This window comes from Oryza glaberrima, chromosome 10, assembly GCF_000147395.1.
Source record: "Oryza glaberrima chromosome 10, OglaRS2, whole genome shotgun sequence".
Taxonomy (NCBI): domain Eukaryota; kingdom Viridiplantae; phylum Streptophyta; class Magnoliopsida; order Poales; family Poaceae; genus Oryza; species Oryza glaberrima.
Genome location: NC_068335.1, coordinates 12,541,275 through 12,565,768, shown reverse-complemented (window position 1 = coordinate 12,565,768; position 24,494 = coordinate 12,541,275). Strand labels below are relative to the sequence as shown.

Genomic DNA, 24,494 nt, shown 5'->3' with positions numbered 1-24,494 from the left:
ATAGTCTTCGAGTGTCGGTGAGAAGAGAGACTGATCAAGCAGGGGAATAGACACTGTGGTGTACATGTGCTCCTCTGCCTCCGCCTCCTCCTCCCGCAAGGACGCCGCCGTTGTCAGCCTCGGCAGGCGCAGCGTCCTCGCCGCGTCGTTCCGGAGGTTCGCCTACTTCATCGACGGCGATCTCAGGAGCTTCGCATGGCTCGACGACTACGACGCGGTTGCGGCGCCAGCGCGAGCACCAGCACCCCGCTCATCCCCGTCGGCGTCGACAAGGCGCCGAACATTGACCCCAACCTCTACTTCGTCGCCATCACCGGCATCAAGGTCGCCAGCGGCGAGATCGTCAGCGACAAGGCCGCCGCGATCATGACCACCGTTTCCACCCTTTACACGTTCCTCAACCCGGTGCTCTTCGACCACCTCAAGAAGCAGCTGCCGCCGCTTGCAGACAAGGGCTCATCCGTACTGTGCTACACGAAGGACACCGAGCTCCCGGCGATCATGCTGGTGTTCGCCGGCAAGGACGCCGCCATGAAGCTGGCGCCGGAGCACTACTCGTACAAGAGGAGCGATGGCGCCGTGTGCCTCTCCATCCTGCGCTCGCCGCTGCACGGCGGGGTGTTCGTCATCGGCAGCAGGGGCGGGCCCAGGATTTTCAACTTGGGTATTCGAAATTAGAAGAGGAAGAAAAAAATTTTCAACCCAAAGTTTGTATAATATATAACGGTATGAACATGATTTCATAAAGTCATAGATGCATGGATAGAATTGATCATAAATTGAATGTGTTAAGCATATTAGAGTATAATACTAAACTATTAATAGACAAAACATATCAAATTTGTGAAATTCTCATCTTTACATCACTAATATAGTAGTTGATACTATATACTATATTAACCATAAATCATTCCTAGATTCAAATTTTAAATAAAAAATGTTCAACCATGAATAATATCCATGCTAGATTCAGACATTCAGTCATTCAAGTATGAATTAAATCATAAATTCCTAATCCAAAGTTCCTACTTCGTACCAATTAGCCATGAAGTGATGAAGGGAACTAGCCAACTAGGGAAGAGTTAGTGAGTCATTGTCTCAGTGAGGTATCGACTTCGTCACCTCGTCGTCGACGGCAGCGGCAGGTCGGTGGCCGGTGGCGGCGACGCGGCGCGGGGCCCTGCGCCCCTGCGACTGCGGGCTGGCAGGCTGCCGTGGTCGGTGCCTCGGTGGAGCGTAGGCAGGCAGGCAGGCGCCAGGCGGCAACTCGTCACCGCGGCGCCGCACCGGCGGGCGGCGGCGGCTGGAGCATGGAGGCGGGCGCCGCGGGGGGATGCCGGATGCGCCGAGCGCCCGAGCCGCCAAGGCGCCGACGGCGCCGTGCGCGCCTGCGCCGCGGCCGAAGGCTAGACTGCTGGAGGCTGGAGGGCGGAGGCAGCCGGCGCGTCGTCTCCTCGGGCGGGCCGGCAGCGGAGCGCAGACCAGCGAGTGGCGGCGCGCCGGCGCGTCATCTCCTCCGGGCAGTCGGGCGGCTGGCGCCTCAGCGGCTCAGCCTGGCGGCTGTCACGGGGGAGGGGAGAGTTGGATGGTGGTGAGGTGGAGAGATAGGGTTAGATGTTTGGGCTTTTTTTTATTGGGCCAATGGGCCTGAAATAGTGGGGAGAAAGATGGTGGGAGGGATAGAAATCGTTTTTAGTTGGGCTTCTTTTGAATAGGTAGGCCTTTTTTTCTTTTTTTCATATATGCATATGGAATATATACTTCATATATGTATTTTTTTACAAAAATCTTAGGTATTCATTTGAATACTCATGAATTGAAGTGGGCCCGCCCCTATTCGGCAGCATGCTGCAGGCCGGCAGGAAGATGGCGTACGACCTCGACGAGAACACGCTTACGTTCGACTTCGAGACACCGTCGTCCTCCTTGCGGTAGTCGTCGTCGCCGTCACCAACGGCGTCGCGGTCCTCGGCGGCGGCGCTGACGCCCTCCGTCTTCCTATCTGCGGCTTGGGTGGTGCTGCTGCTGCTCGTCGTCGTGATGTGAAGCGCGCTGCGGCGTTTGACAGGGAGGGGAATTTAATCCCTTCTGCCTTGTTCGGTTTGAAAAGGATTACAGAGGATTGGAGGAGATCGAGAAAAAATAATTCCACACAATAGATGTGGAATAAATCCCTTCCAGTCTCTCTCGGGGATTAACCAAACAAGGCGATGTCTCCTCATGTATCTTTTTTCTTTTAAATTCAGTACAAATAGACGTGGAAAGTTTTAAAAACAATTGACAATATACAGCACAGTGGGTACTCAGTCCACCAAAAATCAAGTTTAAATTCGACATACACACTGAGAAAAAACAATTCAGATTTGAACAGTATTTTTACTATTTATACGCTGAATTTGTTTCGCTATATGTCGATGTGTGAGTTGAGTTTTGATACAACTTATATAACATTTTTATGTGCGTGTTGATAATTTTTTTGGATTTTCTCGTAACCGTTCGGATAGTTTTTAAATAAATGAGGGGATGTCCCCTCGAGTCTCTAGATATCAAAATAGTTTTCCCCGTGTGATGACAGAGCTATCTGTCATTTAAATTACTTTGAAGTTTGTCTTCCAAACCAAATAATTTAGCGGTAGCACTATTCCGTGTAGGATCGAATCACAATAACTAAGCCAACCAGAGGGGGTGAATGGTTGGTATATCCAAAAACCTAAACTTTTAGCGAAAATAAAAGTTACCGTCAAATTCGACGGATCGCGGTCTGACCGAAGTAATTGCACCGGTCTGACCGCCTGAATACCTCCAGTCTGACAGAGGTAGTAACTCCGGTCTCACCGCTTGGATCAGCTCCTGTCGTCTGCCGCCGCCGCCGGTCTGACCGCCCTTACGCCGCTGGTCTGACCGTCGGTGTGCTGCCGGTCTGACCGCCGGTGTGCCACCGGTTAGACCGCCGAAACCCGATGAAACACAAATCGAATAACTCTTAAAGTGGATGACGACTTTATTGATTCTCTCTGTGTTTACAAAGTGCACCAACATCACTCCATACAAAAAACTCGACTAAACTCGAAACCCTAACTCAACTATCAACTCAATTGCTCTCAAAAAGCGATACCGGGAAGCCTCACACTCCCTGTCTATTTATACATGAGGTAGGCAGCCTAAAGCCACGAACCAAACTCATACTAGAAGTCCTAATCCCCATAGGAAACCTTCTCGTACAAGAAACAAACTTTACATAACCAATCATACCAAATTTGGACTCCTTCCAAATTCGACTCCGCATCCCATACGCACACAATACCTCCATCGTATGCCATATGGAAACTTCACCAACCATGTGCATTAAACTCTAACCTTAGTATCCCGCATGATCTCTGACCACCACAAATGTCGTCTTATCCCCAAGCCGACTCCCGGTCCATCACCGCAAATACTCTCCTGGCATCTCGAGTCACCTACACATAGAATAAACAAAGAAACCATATTCCGAGACCAAGCTATCCCCAACTTGACTCATCGTTAGCAAACAACAGTGTTACATACGTATGGTATCCATCTAGAAGCCATAATCATGAAACAATCTAATGTGACCATGGCTACTATAGAAACATCTATTGCTCACATCATGGATGAACAAGATTATATCAAGATCAAGTCCTCCAAGTGCTGGAATCCGATTTGGCCACCTGCTATACTGTTGACTTCAAACGGCCACCAAATTTGCATCCGAGCTCCATTTTGGGCCCGTGAGTACTTGATGGAAAGGTTTCGGAGTCCTCCTTCCAATGGATCCAGCCTCATCGCCAAACTCCATCTCAGTTGGCCGCAATCAAAGAAACAAGGAGCTGCGTCACCTGTCATGGGCCTATGGGCATGTAACTTCGTCTGGGACCCCGGCCCAAGTGGGGCCCATGTGGGGTGCGCCCCAACCAGGTGGATCATGACCCTAGATTCCCTTTGGTTGTCCTGCCACCATTATAATTAGCTAGGTACCCCTTTAGAGTTTCTTGGGTTTTGTTTAGATGAAAGTTTAGCCATTGCTACTTCCTTGCAGCGCGCGTGTCGGCTAGACCGTCGGTCTGCTTGTATTCGAAACCCCAACTTATTGTGTGTATTCATTCCTATTTGCAATTCAGATTGCTTTTATCTTGTTCTTTCTTGTTTCTTCGATTTGCTTGCAGGAATAAGGTTGATCTACATCGGCAAGATCAACAACCCACAGAGAGGTGTATCAATCGCAAAGGCGCAACACAACGTCTTGTACGATTGTAGTCAGGTCGTCAACGTTTCTCTCAAATCGTAGTTATCATCAACTCTCCGAAAGATCGGGCCAAACAACTGCCTTGAGTGTCGAAAGGAACTCAGGGTTCATCAGGTGGTATCAGAGCTTTCGTTGCTCGGTGAGTTTTCATTTACCTATAACCAGAAAATAGCCAAAAAAAAAATTTCATATATTACCTAGCCACATTTGTGCCATTGCATTGTTCTATGCAGTTTTTGCTTTGTTGAATTTTTGTTGCATTGTCACGTCGTGTTGCTGGTCTTAGTTCGTTTAGAATTTCGAGTTCTGGTCACGTTTTGTACCACAGTTGTTGTTGCCTCCGTGTCTCTGTTGTCGTCGGGACCTACGAAAACAGAATCGGCTCGCTGCCACGGTTCTATTTTTGTAGTTTTCAGAAGTTTCTGTCGGTTAGTTTTTGAGTTCTTGAGTTGCATCTAAGGTTTCTGTTCGATGGCTGTGCCGTGGTTGTATCCGTTATGGTGCGCATGTGATGTTGTGCGTGAGGAAGAAGGAAGGAGGGGATTAGATTAGATCGGTTTTTGGTAGTAGATTGGATCGGTTTCTATTTGAACCGGATTCGGTTTCCTTGCATGAGAGTTTTCCTTTTATTCGAACTCCGTGTGCCGTGTCCTTCCTTTGCCGCCCACCACCACCAGGCCGAGATTTCTGAGTCGGATTCCCTCCCTCACAGCTATACCGTGAGATCCCATACACTTGGGTGAAAATTTTTCGTGCGTCGGATTGAAGATATGTTTGCAAAAACGGAACCTATGCAACGAGAGCATTTCATTTTTGTATAGTTCTAATTTTGGGTTTGCATTTGAGTCCCTATAATTTTAGTATTTATATTTGAGTCCCTGTAATCTTACATTAAGATCCTTGAGTCGGTTTTTGTTAAAAAAAATAAAAAAAAGGAGAGAAGAAAAGGCAGAAAGGTGCATAAAAAAAGAAAAAAGAAAAGCCGCACCAAAAAAAGAAAAGAAAGAAAGAAAAGAAAGAAAAGAAAAAAAAGAGAAACAAAGAAAGAAAGAAAGAAAGAAAGAAAGAAAGAAGGCAAAAAAAATCAGTTTGGTTTCATATATTAAGAGTGTGCTTGAGTTGTTTCTGGTGTTATATTGTGGTACCGTTTGTATCTAGGCTCGCGTCTCTATTACGTTCTAGCCTTGGACCAGCACGGTACTTGACTTTGAACGATCAATCAACTTTGCATTCTTTGGATTGAGCATTTGCTATTCCTTTGCTACATATTTAAGCCTACCCAAAGCTCCATAGACTTGATTGCAGCTGTACAGCAAGTGTTTGCCAAGGCATCGATACATCCAAACTCCATTGGGGTGCTTGGTTGAGTCGGTGTACGTCACCATTCCACTTGCTTTGGTAAGAACTTGTAAGAGCTTGGTAAAAAGCTTGAGTGTGTGTGATATTTCAGCTGTCACTACCTAGTAGTTGATAGGAGCGTGCATATTCTTGTGTATGTTTCTTGTTTGCTACTAACCATGGCAGGATTGTGTAAGGGGAAACGAGATGGTCATGCTCAACATCAACATCTTCACCATCAACGAGATATAGCGACTTCTTCACGCATCACATATGAGGTACATGATAATGATCTTGCAAGGGTAGAATCTAAATTGCCAGTGTTTGATGGTAAGTATGATTCCGCCGCTTATGTTAATTGGGAGCTAGCAGTAGACAAACAATTTGATGAGTATGATTTCTCTAATGCTCAAATGATTAAGGCTGCTACTAATAAATGTACCGGTTCTGCATCTTTTTGGTGGTACACTGTTGGCAATAAGCTTGAAACTTGGGATGAATGCAAAACAATGATGAGGAAAAATTTTGTGTTTTCATATTATAAACGTACTCTCCTTGAGAAATTAGAACATCTAAAACAAGGTGACAAAACCGTGCGGGAGTACTTTCATAACTTTAAAATTTGTATCACTTATAGTGGTTTAAAAGAAAGCAATGAGAACACAATGACTAGATTTTTTAGAGGGCTTAATTCTGATATTCAGGCTGGGCTTATTAATGTGACATATAATCATATAGGCCAATTGTTCATGCTTGCTTGCAATGTTGAGTGCAAAATTTTGGAGAACCCAATGGAGCAACAAGCTATGCTTGTGCCTCCTATCACTAATGTTTTGCAGGAAGTTCAGAACAGTCCCCAAAATGAGAAGAACGATATGTTTGAGATGTCACTTCCATCACTCGCGAATGAAGAGAAGGCTGATGCACCTACATTATCTGAAGAGTGCATAAAAGGTAAATTAAATGGTGCAGAAATTACTCAAGGTGAGTATGCTTCTGATGAATTACATTTTTCCACTTTCCATGCCGACCTAGAGCAAACTTTAATGGAACCTACTTCTGAATTGCCTTTGTCACAAGTTGATTTGCATTTTGTTCCTCGTGATAAAGAAGAGTTGTGCGATAGTACTTCACTTATATCCATTCCACAACTAGTGAATGAACATGCCACTTTTAATCTTGATTCTCCATGTACTGAATTTAAGCATGTTATTCACACGTCCATCGAGAATGATGAACTTCAATTGCAATCTTCTTTAAATACATTGGGCTATATTCTGTTTGATGATTCTTGTGAGCTCAATTATTTGAAGGACAAAATATTTGCTCATTCTGATTTGCCAAGTCCTCGTAATGTTATTTTTCACATCTTTGGCCAATGTAATGATAGAGGAATATATTTGGTGCATAGAGTTTACATCTGTTCGGATTTAGAACCTCCTGTACATGTGGATAAAACATGCAAGCAAGAGAGACACGTTATTTCTAATCATATTACTTCGAGTTTCTCTTGTTTTGATTGGATAAAACAGATTGTTTTAAATCGACCACGCAATGAGAACCATATGGAAAAACCGAGGACGGTTTTCCATGAAGAAGGGGAGGATGATGTGACCATGGCTACTACAGATACAACCATTGCTCACATCATGGATGAACAAGATGATATCAAGATCAAGTCCTCCAAGTGTTGGAATCCGATTCGGCCACCTGCTATACTGTTGACTTCAAACGGCCGCCAAATTTGCATCCGAGCTCCGTTTTGGGCCCGTGAGTACTTGATGGAAAGGTTTCGGAGTCCTCCTTCCAACGGATCCAGCCTCATCGCCAAACTCCATCTCAGTTGGCCACAATCAAAGAAACAAGGAGCTGTGTCACCTGTCATGGGCCTATGGGCATGTAACTTCGTCTGGGACCCCGGCCCAAGTGGGGCCCATGTGGGGTGCGCCCCAACCAGGTGGATCACGACCCTAGGGTCCCTTTGGTCGTCCTCCCACCATTATAATTAGCTAGGTACCCCTTTAGAGTTTCTTGGGTTTTGTTTAGATGAAAGTTTAGCCATTGCTATTTCCTTGCAGCGCGCGTGTCGGCTAGCCCGTCCGTCTACTTGTATTCGAAACCCCAACTTATTGTGTGTATTCATTCCTATTTGCAATTCAGATTGCTTTTATCTTGTTCTTGCTTGTTTCTTCGATTTGCTTGTAGGAATAAGGTTGATCTGCACCGGCAAGATCAACAACCCATAGAGAGGTGTATCGATCGCAAAGGCGCAACACAACGTCTTGTACGATTGTAGTCGGGTTGTCAAGGTTTCTCTCAAATCGTAGTTATCATCAACTCTCCGAAAGATCGGGCCAAACAACTGCCTTGAGTGTCGAAAGGAACTCAGGGTTCATCGCAATCACGGATATCCAAACAAACAACCCGAAACCGAAACCGACACAGAGTCGGCCGGTCAGACTGTGGGCTGCGCTAGTCTAACCGCGCAATACACGTTGGTCTGACCGGCAGCACATGCCCGGTCTGACCGGATCCAACAGACAACAGTCCCTGTCAATCCTATGTAAATTCCAATCATCTCCAAAACCACTTTGCAAATAAATTCCAAATATCAAAACCAATAATCTCCAATGCCAATTGTTCATCACAGAATAATAATTGAAAACACCTTTGATTTTACAATCTCCCCCTCGATGAACACATTGGCAAACCCATCAAAAATATTTTGGTGTTTGGAAAAAGTAAAACAAAAGTGGTAAAAAGCACACTTCGTACAAATGTATACATCGTGCTCGAAAATCCAAAAGAAAACTTCTCTCACTTTTGAAAAGAAAGAAATTCTCAATCGAACAAAAACATGCTCTTCTCAACTCTCAACTTTTTCAAAAAATTTCTTCTCTTCTCTCCCTTTTGACAATGATTTCATCAAGCATAGGAATTATGTTCATTAATGTTCAGGAGCTTAGCATAGATATAGCATATCATGTCATGTGTTGTAATGAAAAGAAGATGAACCCATCAATAATATAACAAGCATGCATTAAAGTATAAATATGAACCAAAGATTTTACAATTAAGCTTGAATCAACAATCAAAATTCATGATTTCATACGATTTATAATGCAACATCTTTACAAGCACATAGGTTGAAAAATAAACACTAAACACATATACCTATTGCATCTATCACTCTTTCTCAAACTAGCTTTTGCACAAAACAACTAAGAGAATTTTTTATTTTTTTCTTTTTCTAGAGCATGTTTGCTCATATTTTTCTCTTTTATTCCGGGTACGTCCCTGTCGTCAAGACTATTTCCAGGGATTCGACACCCATTATTTTGCTCACATCGAATACGTCCTTGTCGTCAAGACTGTTTCCAAGGATTCAATATTCATTTTTTCATAATTTTATTCTCTTTTCACAATGAGCAATTACAAGCTATTTGAGGAATAACAATTCAATAAAGCATATGTATAAAGCATTTATAAATCAAACCATATGCTAGCATCAACATTGCATATTTGCTTAATTCAAGTAAAATTTAAGTGTCATGCATCATCTCTCTTAAAAGCAAAATCTAAGTCTCACAAAAAGACTAGAATACATACAAGTTATGCTAGAGACAAATAAACCTTCATAGTATTGCTAGCATGCACAAGAAAATGCCATATGTATAGAACAAAGCTCTCTTTTTTCAATTTTTCTCATTGTCATATTTTTGCTTGATAAAACCATGAGGTGCAAAACTCCCCCTTAAATCATGCCAAAAGGATGAATTATTCCCAATTCACCACGAAGAAAAGCAAAATGATTAGAATCCAAAGGTTTAGTGAAAATATCAATAAGTTGCAACTTAGTGTCCAAAAACTGCAATTCAACATCTCATTTCTCAACATGATCCCTCAAAAAGTGAAAACGAATATCAATGTGCTTTGTGAGTAAGTGTTGAACAGGATTCTTAGCAATGTTAATAGCACTAGTATTATCACAAAAGAGAGGTACTTTCTCAAAAGTAGGATCATAATCTTTCAAAGTTGAAATAAGCCAAAGAATCTGTGAACAACAATTAGCAGCAGCAACATATTCAGATTCAGCAGTTGATTGAGCAACACTAGATTGTTTCCTACAAGACCATGCAATCAATGATGTACCAAGAAAATGGCATGTTCCACTAGTACTTTTCCTATCAATTCTACAACCAGCAAAATCAGCATTGGAATATCCACTCAAGCATATAGAAGATGAAGTAGAATACCAAATTCCAAACTCAAGTGTATGATTCAAATACCTCATTATTCGCTTGACCGCTTGACGATGTGAAGCACCAGGAGAAGCTTGAAAGCGTGCACACAAACACACAGCAAATTGTATGTCTGGCCTAGAAACAGTTAGATACAACAAAGATCCAATCATACTACTATACTCCTTTTGATCAACAGCTTCACCATCTTCAACAGGATCCAACACAGTTGTAGAACCAATTGGTGTTGAAATTGGCTTGCAATTCTCCATCTTAAACCATCTCAAAAGATTCTTTGTGTACTTCGTTTGATGCACAAATGTACCTTGAGGTGTTTGCTTAATTTACAATCCCAAAAAGTACGATAACTCACCCATCATGCTCATCTCAAATTCCCTGCGCACAGTCTCAGCAAACTCCACAACCAAAGCGTGAGTTGAACAACTAAAGATGATATCTTCCACATAAATCTGAACGAACAGTTGATTATCACCATGCTTAAAAACAAAATGTGTTTTGTCAACCTTTCGCAAGCAAAAAGTTCTTAAGCCTATCATACCATGCTCTAGGTGCTTGTTTCAAACCATACAAAGCTTTAGACAATTTAAAAACATGGTTGGGAAAATCAAGATTTTCAAAACCTGGTGGTTGTTTGACATAAACTTCCTCCTGTATAAAACCATTTAGAAAATCACTTTTCACATCCATTTGATACAATTTAAAACCTTTTGAAGCAGCAAAAGCCAACAAAAGTCTAATTGCCTCAATTCTAGCAACAGGAGCAAAAGTTTCATCAAAATCCAAACCCTCCACCTGGGTAAAACCTTGAGCAACAAGTCTAGCTTTATTTCTCACAATCAAACCATCCTCATTTTGTTTATTTTTGAAAACCCACTTGGTTCCAATAATATTATGTCCAGAAGGTGATTCAACTAAAGTCCAAACTTTATTTCTCTTAAAATTTTCAAGTTCTTCATGCATGGCGTTAATCCACGATTCATCAGTTAATGCATGTGACACATCTTTGGGTTCAAAAGAAGCAACAAATGCAGAATTTGCACAAGCATCATGAGTCGTTACCTGAGACCAAGTGGTCCGCTCACCTAGATTACCAATTATTTGTTCCGGTGGATGTCGTCGTTGAATATGCAAAGTAGCAGCGACTTCTGAAGTTGTTTCACGTTCTGTACCAGTACTGGTCGAAGTTGTAGCCTCTGGAGGACAATCTCGATCAGCGTCAACAGAACCCGAACCTGACGACCCTGGCCGGTTTGACCGCTCGTCCTGAGGCGATCTGCCCGGAGGTGTGCTGGCGGTCTGACCGGCCTGGCGCCCGGTTTGACCGGCCGAGCCGACCTTGTCGTCATCGTCGTCGCTATCGTCTTCAAAAATACAACCATCCTCCCCCTGAACCTATGACAATGTACCTGCAATATCAAGTCTAGTACCTGGACTAGCCTCATCAAAAGAAACTTCGCAAGTCTCAACGATTTTGTTAGTCTCCAAAATAAGTACACGATAGCCATGAGAATGTGTAGGGTAACCAAGAAACATTCTATCGATAGAACGTGCCTCAAACTTGTCCAAATTTCCAGATTTCAAGACAAAGCATTTGCAACCAAAAACACGCAAATGTGAAACTTTGGGTTGACGTCCAAATCGAAGCTCATAAGAAGTTTTTCCAAGTTTTGACCTCAAGAAAACCCGATTTGAAATATAGCATGCGGTGTTAACCGCCTCCGCCCAAAATTTTCTAGGAGTGTGATACTCATCCAACATCGTTCTAGCCATCTCAACCAAAACATGATTCTTTCTTTCAAAAACACCATTTTGTTGCGGAACACGAGGAGAAGAAAATTTATGTTCAAGACCTCTTTCGTTGCAAAACTGTTCAAATAAAGCATTTTTAAACTCACCACCATTATCACTTCGGATTCTTTTCAAAGAACCAGGAAATTCAAGATCCAATCGAAGAAACAAACCACGAAAGTGTTAAAAAGCTTCGTCCTTAGTTGCCATGAAGAAAACCCAAGAATATGAAGAAAAATCGTCAACAATAACCAACACATACCACTTTCCTCCAACAGATTGCACTCTAGCTGGATCAACAATGTCCATATGTAATAGCTGTCCTAGTGCATCCACCATCACAAAAACAATAGGAGCATGTGAAGAAGCAACCATCTTAGCATGACGACACGGTGTACAAACCAAATCAAGATCTTTCTTAAGTTTAGGCAAACCACGAACAAGATCCAAACCACTTAGCCTAGTGAGATGATCAAAACCAACATGTCCAAGTCTACGATGCCAAAACATCACATCTTTATCAAACTTAGCAACCAAACATGTTATCGCAGGTGAAACATGATTATCAAAATCAGCTTTAAACACTCCTCCATAGCGAGAAATATTCAGCACAGAATCACCACAAGAATCAAAAACTTTACTTCCAGTTTTCTTAAAGTGAACCTTAAAATCTTCATCAACAATTTGTGAAACTGAAAGCAAATTATACTATAAGTCCTCAACCAAAGCTACGTTCTTCAATTCAAATTTCTCATTTACCTTAACCAAACCTTTAGCGAGAACAGCACTCGTAGAAGCATCACCAAAGATAATCGATTTAGTCTTAGATGCCTTTTTGAGGGAGGAGAACCAATTTTTATCACCGGTCATGTGCCGCGAACAACCGGAATCCACGATCCACACTTCTCCTTCCTTGCCACCAAAGCCTACACACAAGCAGAAGTCGAAGCCTCAGTACTGGGGTTAGATGATAATAAAAATTTAGGAATCCAGTACTAAGACACACGACCAGTAGATCCAATAGGCGTACATCCACGTGCAAAAACAATTTGAGAATTTTTAGAAAAATCTCTGCGGCGCCAGTCTGACCGCCGAGTACAGCCAGTCTGACCGGGGGCTGATCTAACCGCTGCTGTACCGTCGATCTGACCGAAGCCCAGTCTGACCACCGCTCAGTAGCCGGTCTGACCGGTCGCCGGTCTGACCGCGGGACCCACTGCGGTCTGACCGGTTTCCTCGAGGGAAAACCAGATTTTTGCCACTTTGATTTTGTAAAAGCAATTTCTCTCTCCTTTTTTGTTTATGAGCCAATCTGAAACAAAAACCAACAATATGTCATCTTTGCCAAAAAAGAACAAGTATACTTTTCTTAAGAAGAAGATGGTTTTGAAAGATTTGTTTTTCTTACTTTTAGTGTTGCAGAAAGAGAAGGCAAAATTTCAGCAGATTTAAAAACTGTTTTCTTTTCACTTGGTTTTGTATAAATTTCACCACGTTCAGTCATACTCAAAACATTTGGTTGATTTTTTGTGAAATAATCATGAACATCAAAACCAACACCCCTATTGTAACTAGTCACTTTAGATTGATCCACTCAAAACATTTGGTTGATTTTTGGTGAAATAATCATGAACATCAAAACCAACACCCCTATTGTAACTAGTCACTTTAGATTGATCCAAAATCATGTTAAGTTGTTTCTTACCTTCAGAAAATCTTTGCAAAAAACTTTTTAAATAAGAAACCTCTTTTTCCAAATTAGCACAATTTTCACAATCTACCATGACACCTTTGCTTTTACGATATTTGGGGCAAGAAAGCACTTCATTGTTTTTCACAACATCTTCCATGTACTCAACACGACCTAAAACATCTTTTAGTTTAATCTTGTTTAATGTGCATGTTGAGCAATCCAAAACATCATGTGGTTGTTTTAATTTTTTAGCACAAATCATGTTAAACAACAAACTAGCATGAAAAGCAATTTGATATTTTGCAACAACTTTTTAGTTAAAAACAACTCATCCAAAGTGTGTGTGTGCAAAGCAAATCCAAGAGCCAGAGAAGACTTATTTTTCAAATCATGTGCAGCATTGACACCTCTAATTTTTGAAATCTCATTCATTAAAACCTCACAATTTTTGTAATCATCATCATTAGGAATAAGAGATTTTAATCTAACAATTTCATAATTAAGAGATTCAATGAAAAATTCCTATTTTCTATACATCTTCTCACACTTATTTTTTGCACTTAAAATAAGAATAGCTTCCTCAAAAGTATGTATCTCATTGTCTTCACACTCTGAATCCGATTCACCACACGCCATGAAGCAAACACCAGAGATGTTCTTTCCCTTATCTTCATCTCCACTATCACCATCTACATCGCTTAGTGGCTCAAACACAGCGTAGACTTGATCAAAAGCCTTCTTGAGAGTCTCCTTGATCTTCCTCCCTTTGAAAGTACCCTTCGGCTTCTTGTCATTGGTCTTCTCATCACCATTATCTTCCCTCCTTGCTCTCCCAAGCTTAGGACATCGCGAACGAAAGTGATCTGTAAAACCACATTCAAAGCAACGATTTGGTCCACCTCTTTTCCTGTACCTAACATTAGTCACAGCTCGAGAAAGTTTGTTAGATAACAAAACCAAGTCCTCCTCCTCGATCTATTCGAGTTGATTATCGGACATGGCATTAAACAAAGCAAATACGGAAGACTTCGATGAAGAAGAATCAACATCCAAAGAAGTTGAGGAAGAAACCAAAGCACTCGACTTAGAATCAACTTTACGAGAAAGAATAGTCATCTCATGTGTTTTTAGTTTTGTGTAAAGCGAATCCAAAGTCAAAGTAGACATATCAACATACTCCTGAATAGATGTAACTTTCATCTCCCAAATAGACATGTCAAGACCATTCAAAAAGTGGCGAGAAATCTCAGATTGTGTATAATTAGCATCATAAGAAGAATCAACAGATCTAAGATCACTCAAAATTTTGTTAAACCTAGAAAGATAGTCATCCAAAGCTTCTCCAGGTTTCATCTCAAATTTAATGTACTCCTTTTTGAAAAGATCTCGATGAAGCTCTTTAATATTATTTGTTCCTTGATGAAAATTACTCAAAGCAATCCAAATCTCATGGGCAGTTTGAAGATGAGAAACACGATCATAATCCGAACGAGAAATCCCACTCAAAAGAATATTGCGAGCGTTGCAATTTTGTTCAAAATCAGTTTTTAAAGCAGCAATTAATTTGTTCAGGGACCACATAAGGATGAGAAACTTTTCTCCAAATATCATAATCCTCAGCCATAATGTAAGATTGCATCCTACTACACCAATGAGAAAAATCCGTTCCATCGAAAACATGAGGCTTAGTTGAAAACTTAGCAGCCATAGCAAAAACTCTAGATCGGTTAAAATCCAAAGGAGAAAATAAGGCTCTGATACCACTTGTAGGATTGAATCACAATAACTAAGCCAACCAGAGGAGGGGGGTGAATGGTTGATATACCCAAAAACCAAAACTTTTAGCGGAAATAAAAGTTACCCTCAAATTCGATGGATCGCGGTCTGACCAAAGTAATTGCACCAGTCTGACTGCCTGAATACCTCTAGTCTAACAGAGGTAGTAACTCCGGTCTGACCGCCTGGATCAGCTCCTGTCGTCTACTGCCGCCGCCGGTCTGACCGCCCTAACGCCGCTGGTCGGACCGCCGCGATGCCGCCGGTCTGACCGCCGGTGTGTCGCCGGTTAGACCGCTAAAACCCGATGAAACATAAATCGAAGAACTCTTAAAGTGGATAACAACTTTATTGATTCTCTCTGTGTTTACGAAGTGCACCAACAACACTCCTTACAAAAATCTCGACTAAACTCGAAACCCTAACTCAACTATCAACTCAATTGCTCTCAAAAGCGATACCGGGAAGCCTCACGCTCCCTGTCTATTTATACATGAGGTAGGCAGCCTAAAGCCACGAACCAAACTCATACTAGAAGTCCTAATCCTCATAGGAAACCTTCTCGTACAAGAAACAAACTTTACATAACCAATCATACCAAATTTGGACTCCTTCCAAATTCGACTCCGCATCCCATACGCACAGAATACATCCATCGTATGCCATATGGAAACTTCACCAACCACGTGCATTGAACTCTAGCCTTAGTATCCCGCATGATCTCTGACCACCACGGACTTCGTCTTATCCCCAAGCCGACTCCCGGTCCATCGCCGCAAATACTCTCCCGGCATCTCGAGTGACCTACACATAGAAAGAACAAAGAAACCATATTCCGAGATCAAGCTATCCCCAACTTGACTCATTGTTAACAAACAACAGTATTACATACGTATAGTATCCATCTAGAAGCCACAATCATGAAACAATCATGGATATCCAAACAAACAACCCGAAACCGAAACCGACACAGAGTCGGCCGGTTAGACCGTGGGTTGCGCCGGTCTGACCGGACCCAACAGACAACAGTCCCTGTCAATCACCTATAAATTTCAATCATCTCCAAAACCACTTCGCAAATAAATTCCAAATATCAAAACCAATAATCTCCAATGCCAATTGTTCATCACAGAATAATAATCAAAAACACCTTTTATTTTACATTCCGCGCGCTACAGCGCGGAATAATAGTTCGAGCGCCGCACAACGCCCTCTCCTTCCGGTTTTCCCTTTTTTGCCACCCCACCTTTCCTCCGCTTCCCACCCGGTTCGTTTTTTTTTCATTTTTTTACCACCTCACCTTCTGTGTTTCTTGTTTCTCTTTTCCATCTCATCCGTGATTCATCAATGGCCCGGCAAAATATTAACCATCCTGATTTTTCTGTTATTCATTCCTTCTATATAGTTGTTCTGTTTTCGCATTTTAGTAAAATATTTACCGTCTAGTTTTCCTTTCTGAGTTTTCCGTTTTTCTAGTATCTCCGCACGTTTCAAAAGTAACAAATTTACTTCGTGGAGTTTTTCATTTACTCATAGCCTTCCACATATGCTCATTCAAAAGTAACAAATTCACTCGCAATAATGCCTCCACATCGTATGCATTCATTTTTGTTTTTACTTTTATTATTTCTTTTGTGAAATTATTTTTTATTCTAGTTTGTTATTATTTTGTGATCACAAAATATGTATTCATTTTTGAATCATAACACAACAACAAAATTTATCTTTGAATATTTTTCTCTATTATTTAGAGAAGGAATTTTAAATCATATATAAACTTTACATGTGAAAAGTTTACCTGTGTAAAGTTTACATATAAAATGTTACTGAAAATTACTATATAAATAAAGTTAGTATATGTAAACTTTATACGAATAAAGTTACATGTATAAAATAGAATTGTTTATGGTAGATTTTAGTCTAAATGAGAAAAGAAAAGGCAAGGATATGCTTCAGCTAGCTAGTGGGCCCAAGAAGATTTTGCATATACATAACATAAGGCTATAGAGAGACTTGTGAGTAAGAGCAGGACACGCACGAAAGAAATAGGCAGCGTCTTCCCCTTCCCTTTGTGGCGTAAAAGAAAGAAAATCTCCCGTCTCTTCGTCTCCTCCGCTCCTTGCGCCGCCAAGAAGACGAGTCGGGGGCGGCGATCTCCATCTGGCGAGCAGAGCAGGGGAGGGGAGGGGAGGGGATCCTGGTGAGCCTCTTTCTGATTCATCTCTCTCTCTCTCTCCCATCGGGACTGGAATTTGCTTGCGTTCGTTCGTTCGTTAACCCTAGCTTCTATTCTAGATCTGGAAGAAGCTCTTCCCTTAATTTCAGAGCCTTAACCTTAATACAAGTAACAGTTTGTTTGTTCCCCGAAATGTTTGTGAACCCCCATGTCCCAAGTTGGATCCGCCCCCTGGTTTGGAACACCTTGCACTTTTCAATTTCCGGTGATTTGTCTGTAACTGTGTACTAGGATAGTCTCTTAGTAATCTATCCATGTCAAAAATCCTTGGTTGTTACGAAGAAAGAACCATTCTGGAAGATGCTATGCAATTCATTTCCTAATTCTTATTGCTTTTGTATCTGTACTACCTGACCTTATTTCTTAGTTTCTTTATACCTAGCTTATATTCTCTATCTGAAAAATGTAACTAATATTGTGGGTACACCAACTGAATTCACCCTCTTCCTTATTTATCGAGAAATCTTCCTTCTTATCAATCTTTTATTGCCCTATCTTGGATTCTTTTCGGTTTAGTTTGTTTCTAATTTCATGTTAGTAACGGATATGAAATGTGGGAGAATGCCAAATTTTAGTGGGCCTTTTAGATTACACGCTTTCTGTTTCGTTTATGCATATATTTATTCTATTTATTGTAATTTGATATGTTCAGTGAAAAGTTGAAAACTTTGACGCAAAATGACCTTATTCTGATTCTTTAATGCACTGTTTTCCTTCATAGTATAACTTAGTGGCCACTGAAAGAAATACTGTGGATGAATGCCTATTGATAGTGTAACCTATATGCTATCTGCTTTTCCTCGTCAAATGGAGATGACTGAACACCAATTTGTCTTAGAGGATATATATGGAACATGAGTGAAAATCCATTGAGTTTTAAAGAAGTACAATGCCACTTCATCAACTTTTGTACATAATCAATTGGCTAATCTTTTCCCCTGATGCCATGTTGTTGTTTGTCATCATATATTGCATTCACAGTCAGAAATTTGAAGAACATATTAGATGCATATTAAGTGTCATGGTTGATATTGGCTTTCATGTTTACTGGAATAAAATCCCTTCTATCCTTAGGCATTATAACTTACTTCCAAATAAAAAAAAACTACTTTTGGTAAAAATATATTTTGGAAGAGACCTCCCACATATATTTTGCTACCTCTACTGTGGGCTAGGTAGACAATCATGAGACTGGATGCATCATGTTCAGTTCTTTGTGGCAAAATCCGTAATATAGAAGATATACAATGTGATGAACCTTCACGCTCATCTTCAGCCACTTTTAGGGTGGTTGCCTTAATTGTTTGTTATGTGTTGGTTTCAAGTTTGAGTGCTGCTTTTGTTTGCATCATATCATTTTTCATTGAGTATCAGTTTGAATGATATCTTTAAGATGAAACTCTGATCATTTATTTGAAAATCCTGGCAGTTTTTCATGTACGGTAATCATAACTTCATATATTGATTATTTTTCAGGCTCAGTCTTGCGACTTTCTTGCTGTATAATGAGATCATATCTTTGAGTGCTCAATGATGTCAACACTAATTGATGGTCTCCCTAATGAAGTTGCTCTTCAGTGCCTTGCACGGGTGCCATTTTTGTCCCATCCTGTTCTTCAAATGGTCTGCCATTCTTGGAGAGCATCTGTTCGAAATGGTGAGCTTTCCAAAGTTAGGAATCAGATTAGTGCGACTGAAGACCTGTTATGTGTGTTAGCATTTGAACCTGAAAACATGTGGCAGCTTTATGACCCTCTTCGAGATAAGTGGATAACCCTTCCTGTCATGCCATCTCAGATTAGGAATATTGCTCGTTTTGGAGTGGCCTCAGTTGCAGGCAAGCTCTATGTAATTGGTGGTGGCAGTGATCGAGTTGACCCACTTACTGGAGACCATGACAGGATCTTTGCAAGCAATGAGGTTTGGTCTTATGATCCTCTCCGTCGTTTATGGGTCCAGAGGGCTCCAATGCTTGTAGCTCGCGCAATGTTTGCCTGTTGTGCACTGGATGGGAACATAATTGTTGCTGGGGGCTTCACAAATTGCCGCAAATCAATATCAAAGGCTGAGATTTATAACCCTGAAGCTGACACGTGGGAGCCTCTCCCTGACCTACGTCAAGCACACAGCTCTGCATGCTCTGGACTTGTCATAAAGGGTAAGATGCATGTATTGCACAAAGGCCTACCAACAGTGCAGATTCTTGAAGATGGCAATGCTTGGGCTGTTGAGGACTACTCTTGGCTGCAAGGTCCGATGGCAATGGTTCGTGGGGAGCTTTATGTGCTGAGCAATAGTTGCATTATGAAGCAGCGTGGTGTGAATTTCCCTGATAAGATGGTGTCATGTGCATCTGAATTCCAAAGCAGGATAGGTTTTGGGATGATTGGTTTGGGAGACAACATATATCTGGTTGGTGGAGTAATTGGACCTGGGCCAAGAAATCAGTGCATCAAGCCACTATCTGATGTTGATATCTTGAATGTTACTAGTGAGAGACCAACCTGGCTACCAGGATCACCAATGACACATTGTCGAGGGAGCATTTCTGGTTGTGCTTTGCTGAGGATTTAGCCTCATTCAACGTTGCTCCCATGCTGGTATCTTACTGTTGCTGAAGGGAAAGATTGCAGATAGCTTTTAATGGTTCTGCCTTTCGTTTTATTTGAAAAGAAGTCTGTTAATTATTGTTCAATTTTGAATTGCCTGTTGTATTGAGGACATATATGTTGGTCATGGTTCAATGCTAGATTACCAGTCATATCCTGTATTTATCTTGAATTTGGATCTGGATCCAAACGTAGTACTTTATGTGCATTTGTAATTGTTGTATCATCCTTGCAACTCTGTCCTGGATGTGAAGTTTTTCATGTACTCCTAATTTAAATTCAGATAAAAAAAGAGAAAAGGTTAGGAACAGGAAGTGCCATTTTATTTTTTTACTGCTGGTTACTGAGAATATCCTATCCCAACGATTTGTGCCATGTCATTGTCATGATCCAATATTTTGCACTTATTGTCCTATGCTGTTGCAATCTATGTACGGTTTTCTGGCAACCTGAAGACATTCATGTACTTATTCCTGAAAGTTCATAATCAAGTTTGCAGTTCAGGATCGACCCTTACTCGATGAGGTTTAGACAGATCAAAATAACCATGATATGATTATTTTATCTCTTGCTACAGGTGTAGTAAACTGTGAGTAAGTACTTGTTTTCATGTCTGTTCTCTCTGTAGGTCATGAAAAATGGTTTATTATGCAAAAACCCTTCTCGTGCATCTCTGTTTTAGTGTATATGCTACATGCAATGGAACAATCGTAGACTTTGCCTTGCCACTAACATGGTAATTTGATCCAATTAGCTGCTGCTTAGTTACCAGGTTTCACAATATTATAACTACACTGTTTTCCAACGATCTCCATCCATACCTAGTGAGTTTCCTCTCTTGTGCGTAAAGGATCAACGGCTTGCTTCTGACCAGATTTTGAAAGAAAAGGATGTCAGCTATTAAGTTTGTAATATGGAAAAATGACCCAAGAGAAAGGAATAGTGGTGAAGACCCCTGTTTTTATAACAAGAATCATTCATGTTAATAGTAGTCTGATACTTACGATTACATAGCTGATTTTGTCAAGTGCACATACATAAAGTGTCTTGCGCGATTTATTACATCATAGAGCCCACAGGCATAGACTGGAACATAGAACCAAATAGTTTGGAATGTATTCAAAAGCAGAATTAAGGTAAGGTAGCAAAATCAAGGCAGCGGTATTGCCATTGTCACAGGCAACGACCGTATCTAAGACCTACTGAACGCTATCATCTTCGGCAACCTCCTGATAGTACTCCTGATTAATTTGTAAATAGAAAGGGTGAATACCAACCGTTCGTACTCAACAAGTCACTACAACAACAATGCATATGATAGAAGATATTCAAGCCACCACCACCAATTTTGCAATTCTTTTCATAAGCCTAAGAAAGCATAGACTGATCAAGTTTTAGTTCCATTGTTCATTAATCAGCGACATTCTGTCCACCATCTATTGTGTTTTTAAGGATAGCTTCCCACCACTGAGTCATCATGGTTTTCTGGGGTTACCCCTTCTCGCTTCCCGAGAAGTCGATCTACTAGTACAAAATCATCATGCAACATCCGTTTCATCATTTTAAAAGTTAGAGTCTAGCCAAGTGTAATACATGTCCCGGTGCTCAATATCCGCGAGCACGGCTTTTCAAATAGATTGGTTTACTCAAACTGTAGTGGATGTACATTTTACCCGTACTTCGTGACTTGCCCAACACATGATCCAAAGTCCCAACGAATGAGACGCGTCACAGCAAAGCATTTCAATAACCTCACTTTGGCAGTACTTGCTCCATGAACTTGATCCCTCATGCAGGCATAGACAGTTTCTAGCAGTGAGAGGAGTTCTAGTGTTACTGGGAAGGGAAAACTCACACATGCGTTAAGTTATAGTTAAGTTAGGTTTTAATTTGGTTGCCCACATATGCTTATCCATCGTAGGCTCTCCGCCTATTCACACATCTAAATGAAACCACCACTTCTTGGGTACCGCCTCCGCACAGCTATTTACTCTGCTAGATTTATACCCATACGAGAAGTACGGTCGTACTAGGATCGTTTCATGCTTAACTTCATGGCTCGGTCCTTACCAGGGACGACACTAGCCTTTATCGGACACCACCCAAAACATCCAGCCGCCAAATTCTAAAATATTTGTTTATTTTTTTAACTTTCTTTCACAAATAGTTTCATCAATGTCATGACAATGAGGCGCTCATGTCTTCACATGCCGTATATCAACTACCGGCAGCTGGAGAAAGGGAGATGTTGTTTCGTTTTCCGTACGCACGCTTCCCAAACTATTAAACTGTGCGTTTTTTGCAAAAAGTTTCTATAGGAAAGTTGCTTTAAAAAATCATATTAATCTATCACTAATCTTTGAGCATGTTGAACCTATTTACAAGAATACACACACACACTAGCAAAAGTGCCCGTGCGTTGCACCTGGTGATTACGGAGTGTGTACAGTGACAAGAAGTGTTGTTTGGTTTAGATATGTCCGATAAATAATCTACTATATATTTGCGGAATATATATGATGTGTTAGTTTGGATGATTCGTAGCACGAGAGAAAATGGATGGACGAACAATGCGATTGTCTTTGCCCAAAAGGTGACGGATGGAAATTTGTATCATGAATGAAAATATTTATTTTTTATGTAGGTAAGTGTAATAATATACAAGTGGAATTTTCGTACTCAATGTATTTTGAATTGCGAGAATATAAATTTTTTTAGAAACACATAGTATAAACGCGCTCACAATGTGAACATTGAGATTGACGACGTTACCACGAATGCCTCGAGCACCCATGTCAAATCAAATATTTGAATCCAGGTTGACTGGTTCCACCATAAGAAACCTATCCAGTTAAACTATACCCACTTTGCATTGTGGGAATATACCTGTGTATTGTTATCTGAGGAAAATGTGTGGAGTTTAATAAATCTTATTAATTTTGTGAGAGTGAGTATTGTTTTTGATTTACAAATTGTATTTGAGGTCAAATATTAATAAGTAGACATAAAAATGAAAGAAGATTAGACAATGAGGGAAATAATAATTGAAAAAAGAGCAGACAAGGACATAGAAAAAAAAGAGCAGAGGGGACATGTCAAGAATTTTTTTATTATGTAAACAATTTTAATAAGTAAATACCTGTGTGCAACGGGTAAACTAAAATTATAACAAATATAAAATTATTAGATGATTAGGATTTAGTTTTTTATGATATGAGCCATTAAAAAAATTCCTTATAGAAATAAAATAAGTTGTAAAAAAAAGGCCCATTAGACCCTATCAGCCTGCTATTACGCGTCCAGCACATGAAGCGCGTGTGGTGCTGTGGCCCGATATGGAGGCCGGCCCGATGCAGGATCGATATGAGCCATTCGTTTTGATGGACAGCTCAGATTGATTCTAAATCCATCAACACTCTAACCCTAATCACACCTTCACCCGACCGTGAGCTCCACCTTCCGCTCGGCCCCTCCCCGACCGGTGGCGCCTCTCCCCCTCCCCTCCCCTCTCCCGACCGCCGGCGTCGCTCCTCCTCCGCTCCCGCCTCTCCGCCGCACCCCTCCCCACCCCTCCTGGTGGTGCCTCTCCCCCTCCCTTCCCCTCTCCTGACCAGTGGTGCCGCTCCTCCTCTGCCGCCCCCTCTCTGCTACTCCCTCTCCCCCTCTCCTCCCCTCTTGGCGGCGCCTCTTAGTATGGCGGCTTCCTGCGGGTAGATCCGGCAGCACCAACAGCGCCGGTCGCTTCCCGCGGCCCGAGGCGGTAGAGGCGGCTTCCGCGGTGGATCCGACGGTGACGACGGTGCTGACGACTTCCCGCAGTGGATCCGACAGCGACGATGGCTACGTGCGTGGCGGCGGCGGCGGCTGCTTCCTGCGTCGAATCCGACAGCTACGAAGGTGGCGGCGGCTTCCGGTGATGTTTTTAATTTTTTTCCTCTTTCGCTTGATTGTTCTATTGGATTTTGTATCTATGTTTGCAATGAATTTTCGCTGAATCGCTTGTGCATTTGGTTGTTGCTGTGGACTCTGGATGATTTTCTTTTTATCTTGTACTCTCATCTCGGATGTTGTGGACGAGGGATTTTTTTAGGACACTGACGAAAAATTAATGTGTTAACGTAACGAATCTTTAATGGTACATGAATCTCAACAAAACAACTTCACCTTTACTACTTAAACTAGTAATCATGCACGTGCAATGCATATTCTTCTTTTATATATTAGCATGTAAAAAAAACAAGTAATCAACTTTTAGGTAATGTTTGGCTAATGGGAAAGGGAAATGATTTACCACCCATCAAAAGATATCTTTAAATCCTAACCGTTCATTCTCTCTCTTCTATTTAATCCTAACCCTTCATTCATTTCCCAATCCCAATCCCACCCTCTATTTCCCATTATCCAAACACACCCTTATGTCTTGTGTTTCATCAAGATGACTCTAGATCAGAAAATTAACACCAGTGTAACATAGTTCCAACAGATGGCAGGCTATGAGCCAAGCTATATGTTTCAAGAGAAAAGAATA

General features: G+C 41.3%; 1 protein-coding gene across 1 annotated transcript; it reads left to right on the top strand.

The window, feature by feature from the left end:
• The first annotated feature begins 17,150 nt into the window (after positions 1-17,150).
• On the top strand, positions 17,151-20,276 carry LOC127786448 (F-box/kelch-repeat protein SKIP30). Its single transcript, XM_052313860.1, has 2 exons — positions 17,151-17,321; positions 18,834-20,276. The coding sequence occupies exon 2, from the start codon at positions 18,888-18,890 to the stop codon at positions 19,929-19,931; it is 1,044 nt and encodes a 347-aa protein (XP_052169820.1). The 5' UTR covers positions 17,151-17,321; positions 18,834-18,887; the 3' UTR covers positions 19,932-20,276.
• Positions 20,277-24,494: the final 4,218 nt, after the last annotated feature.

Bases quoted from the DNA above. Each gene is read 5' to 3' on its own strand.
- LOC127786448 (XM_052313860.1), top strand. From the start codon at position 18,888: ATGATGTCAACACTAATTGATGGTCTCCCTAATGAAGTTGCTCTTCAG.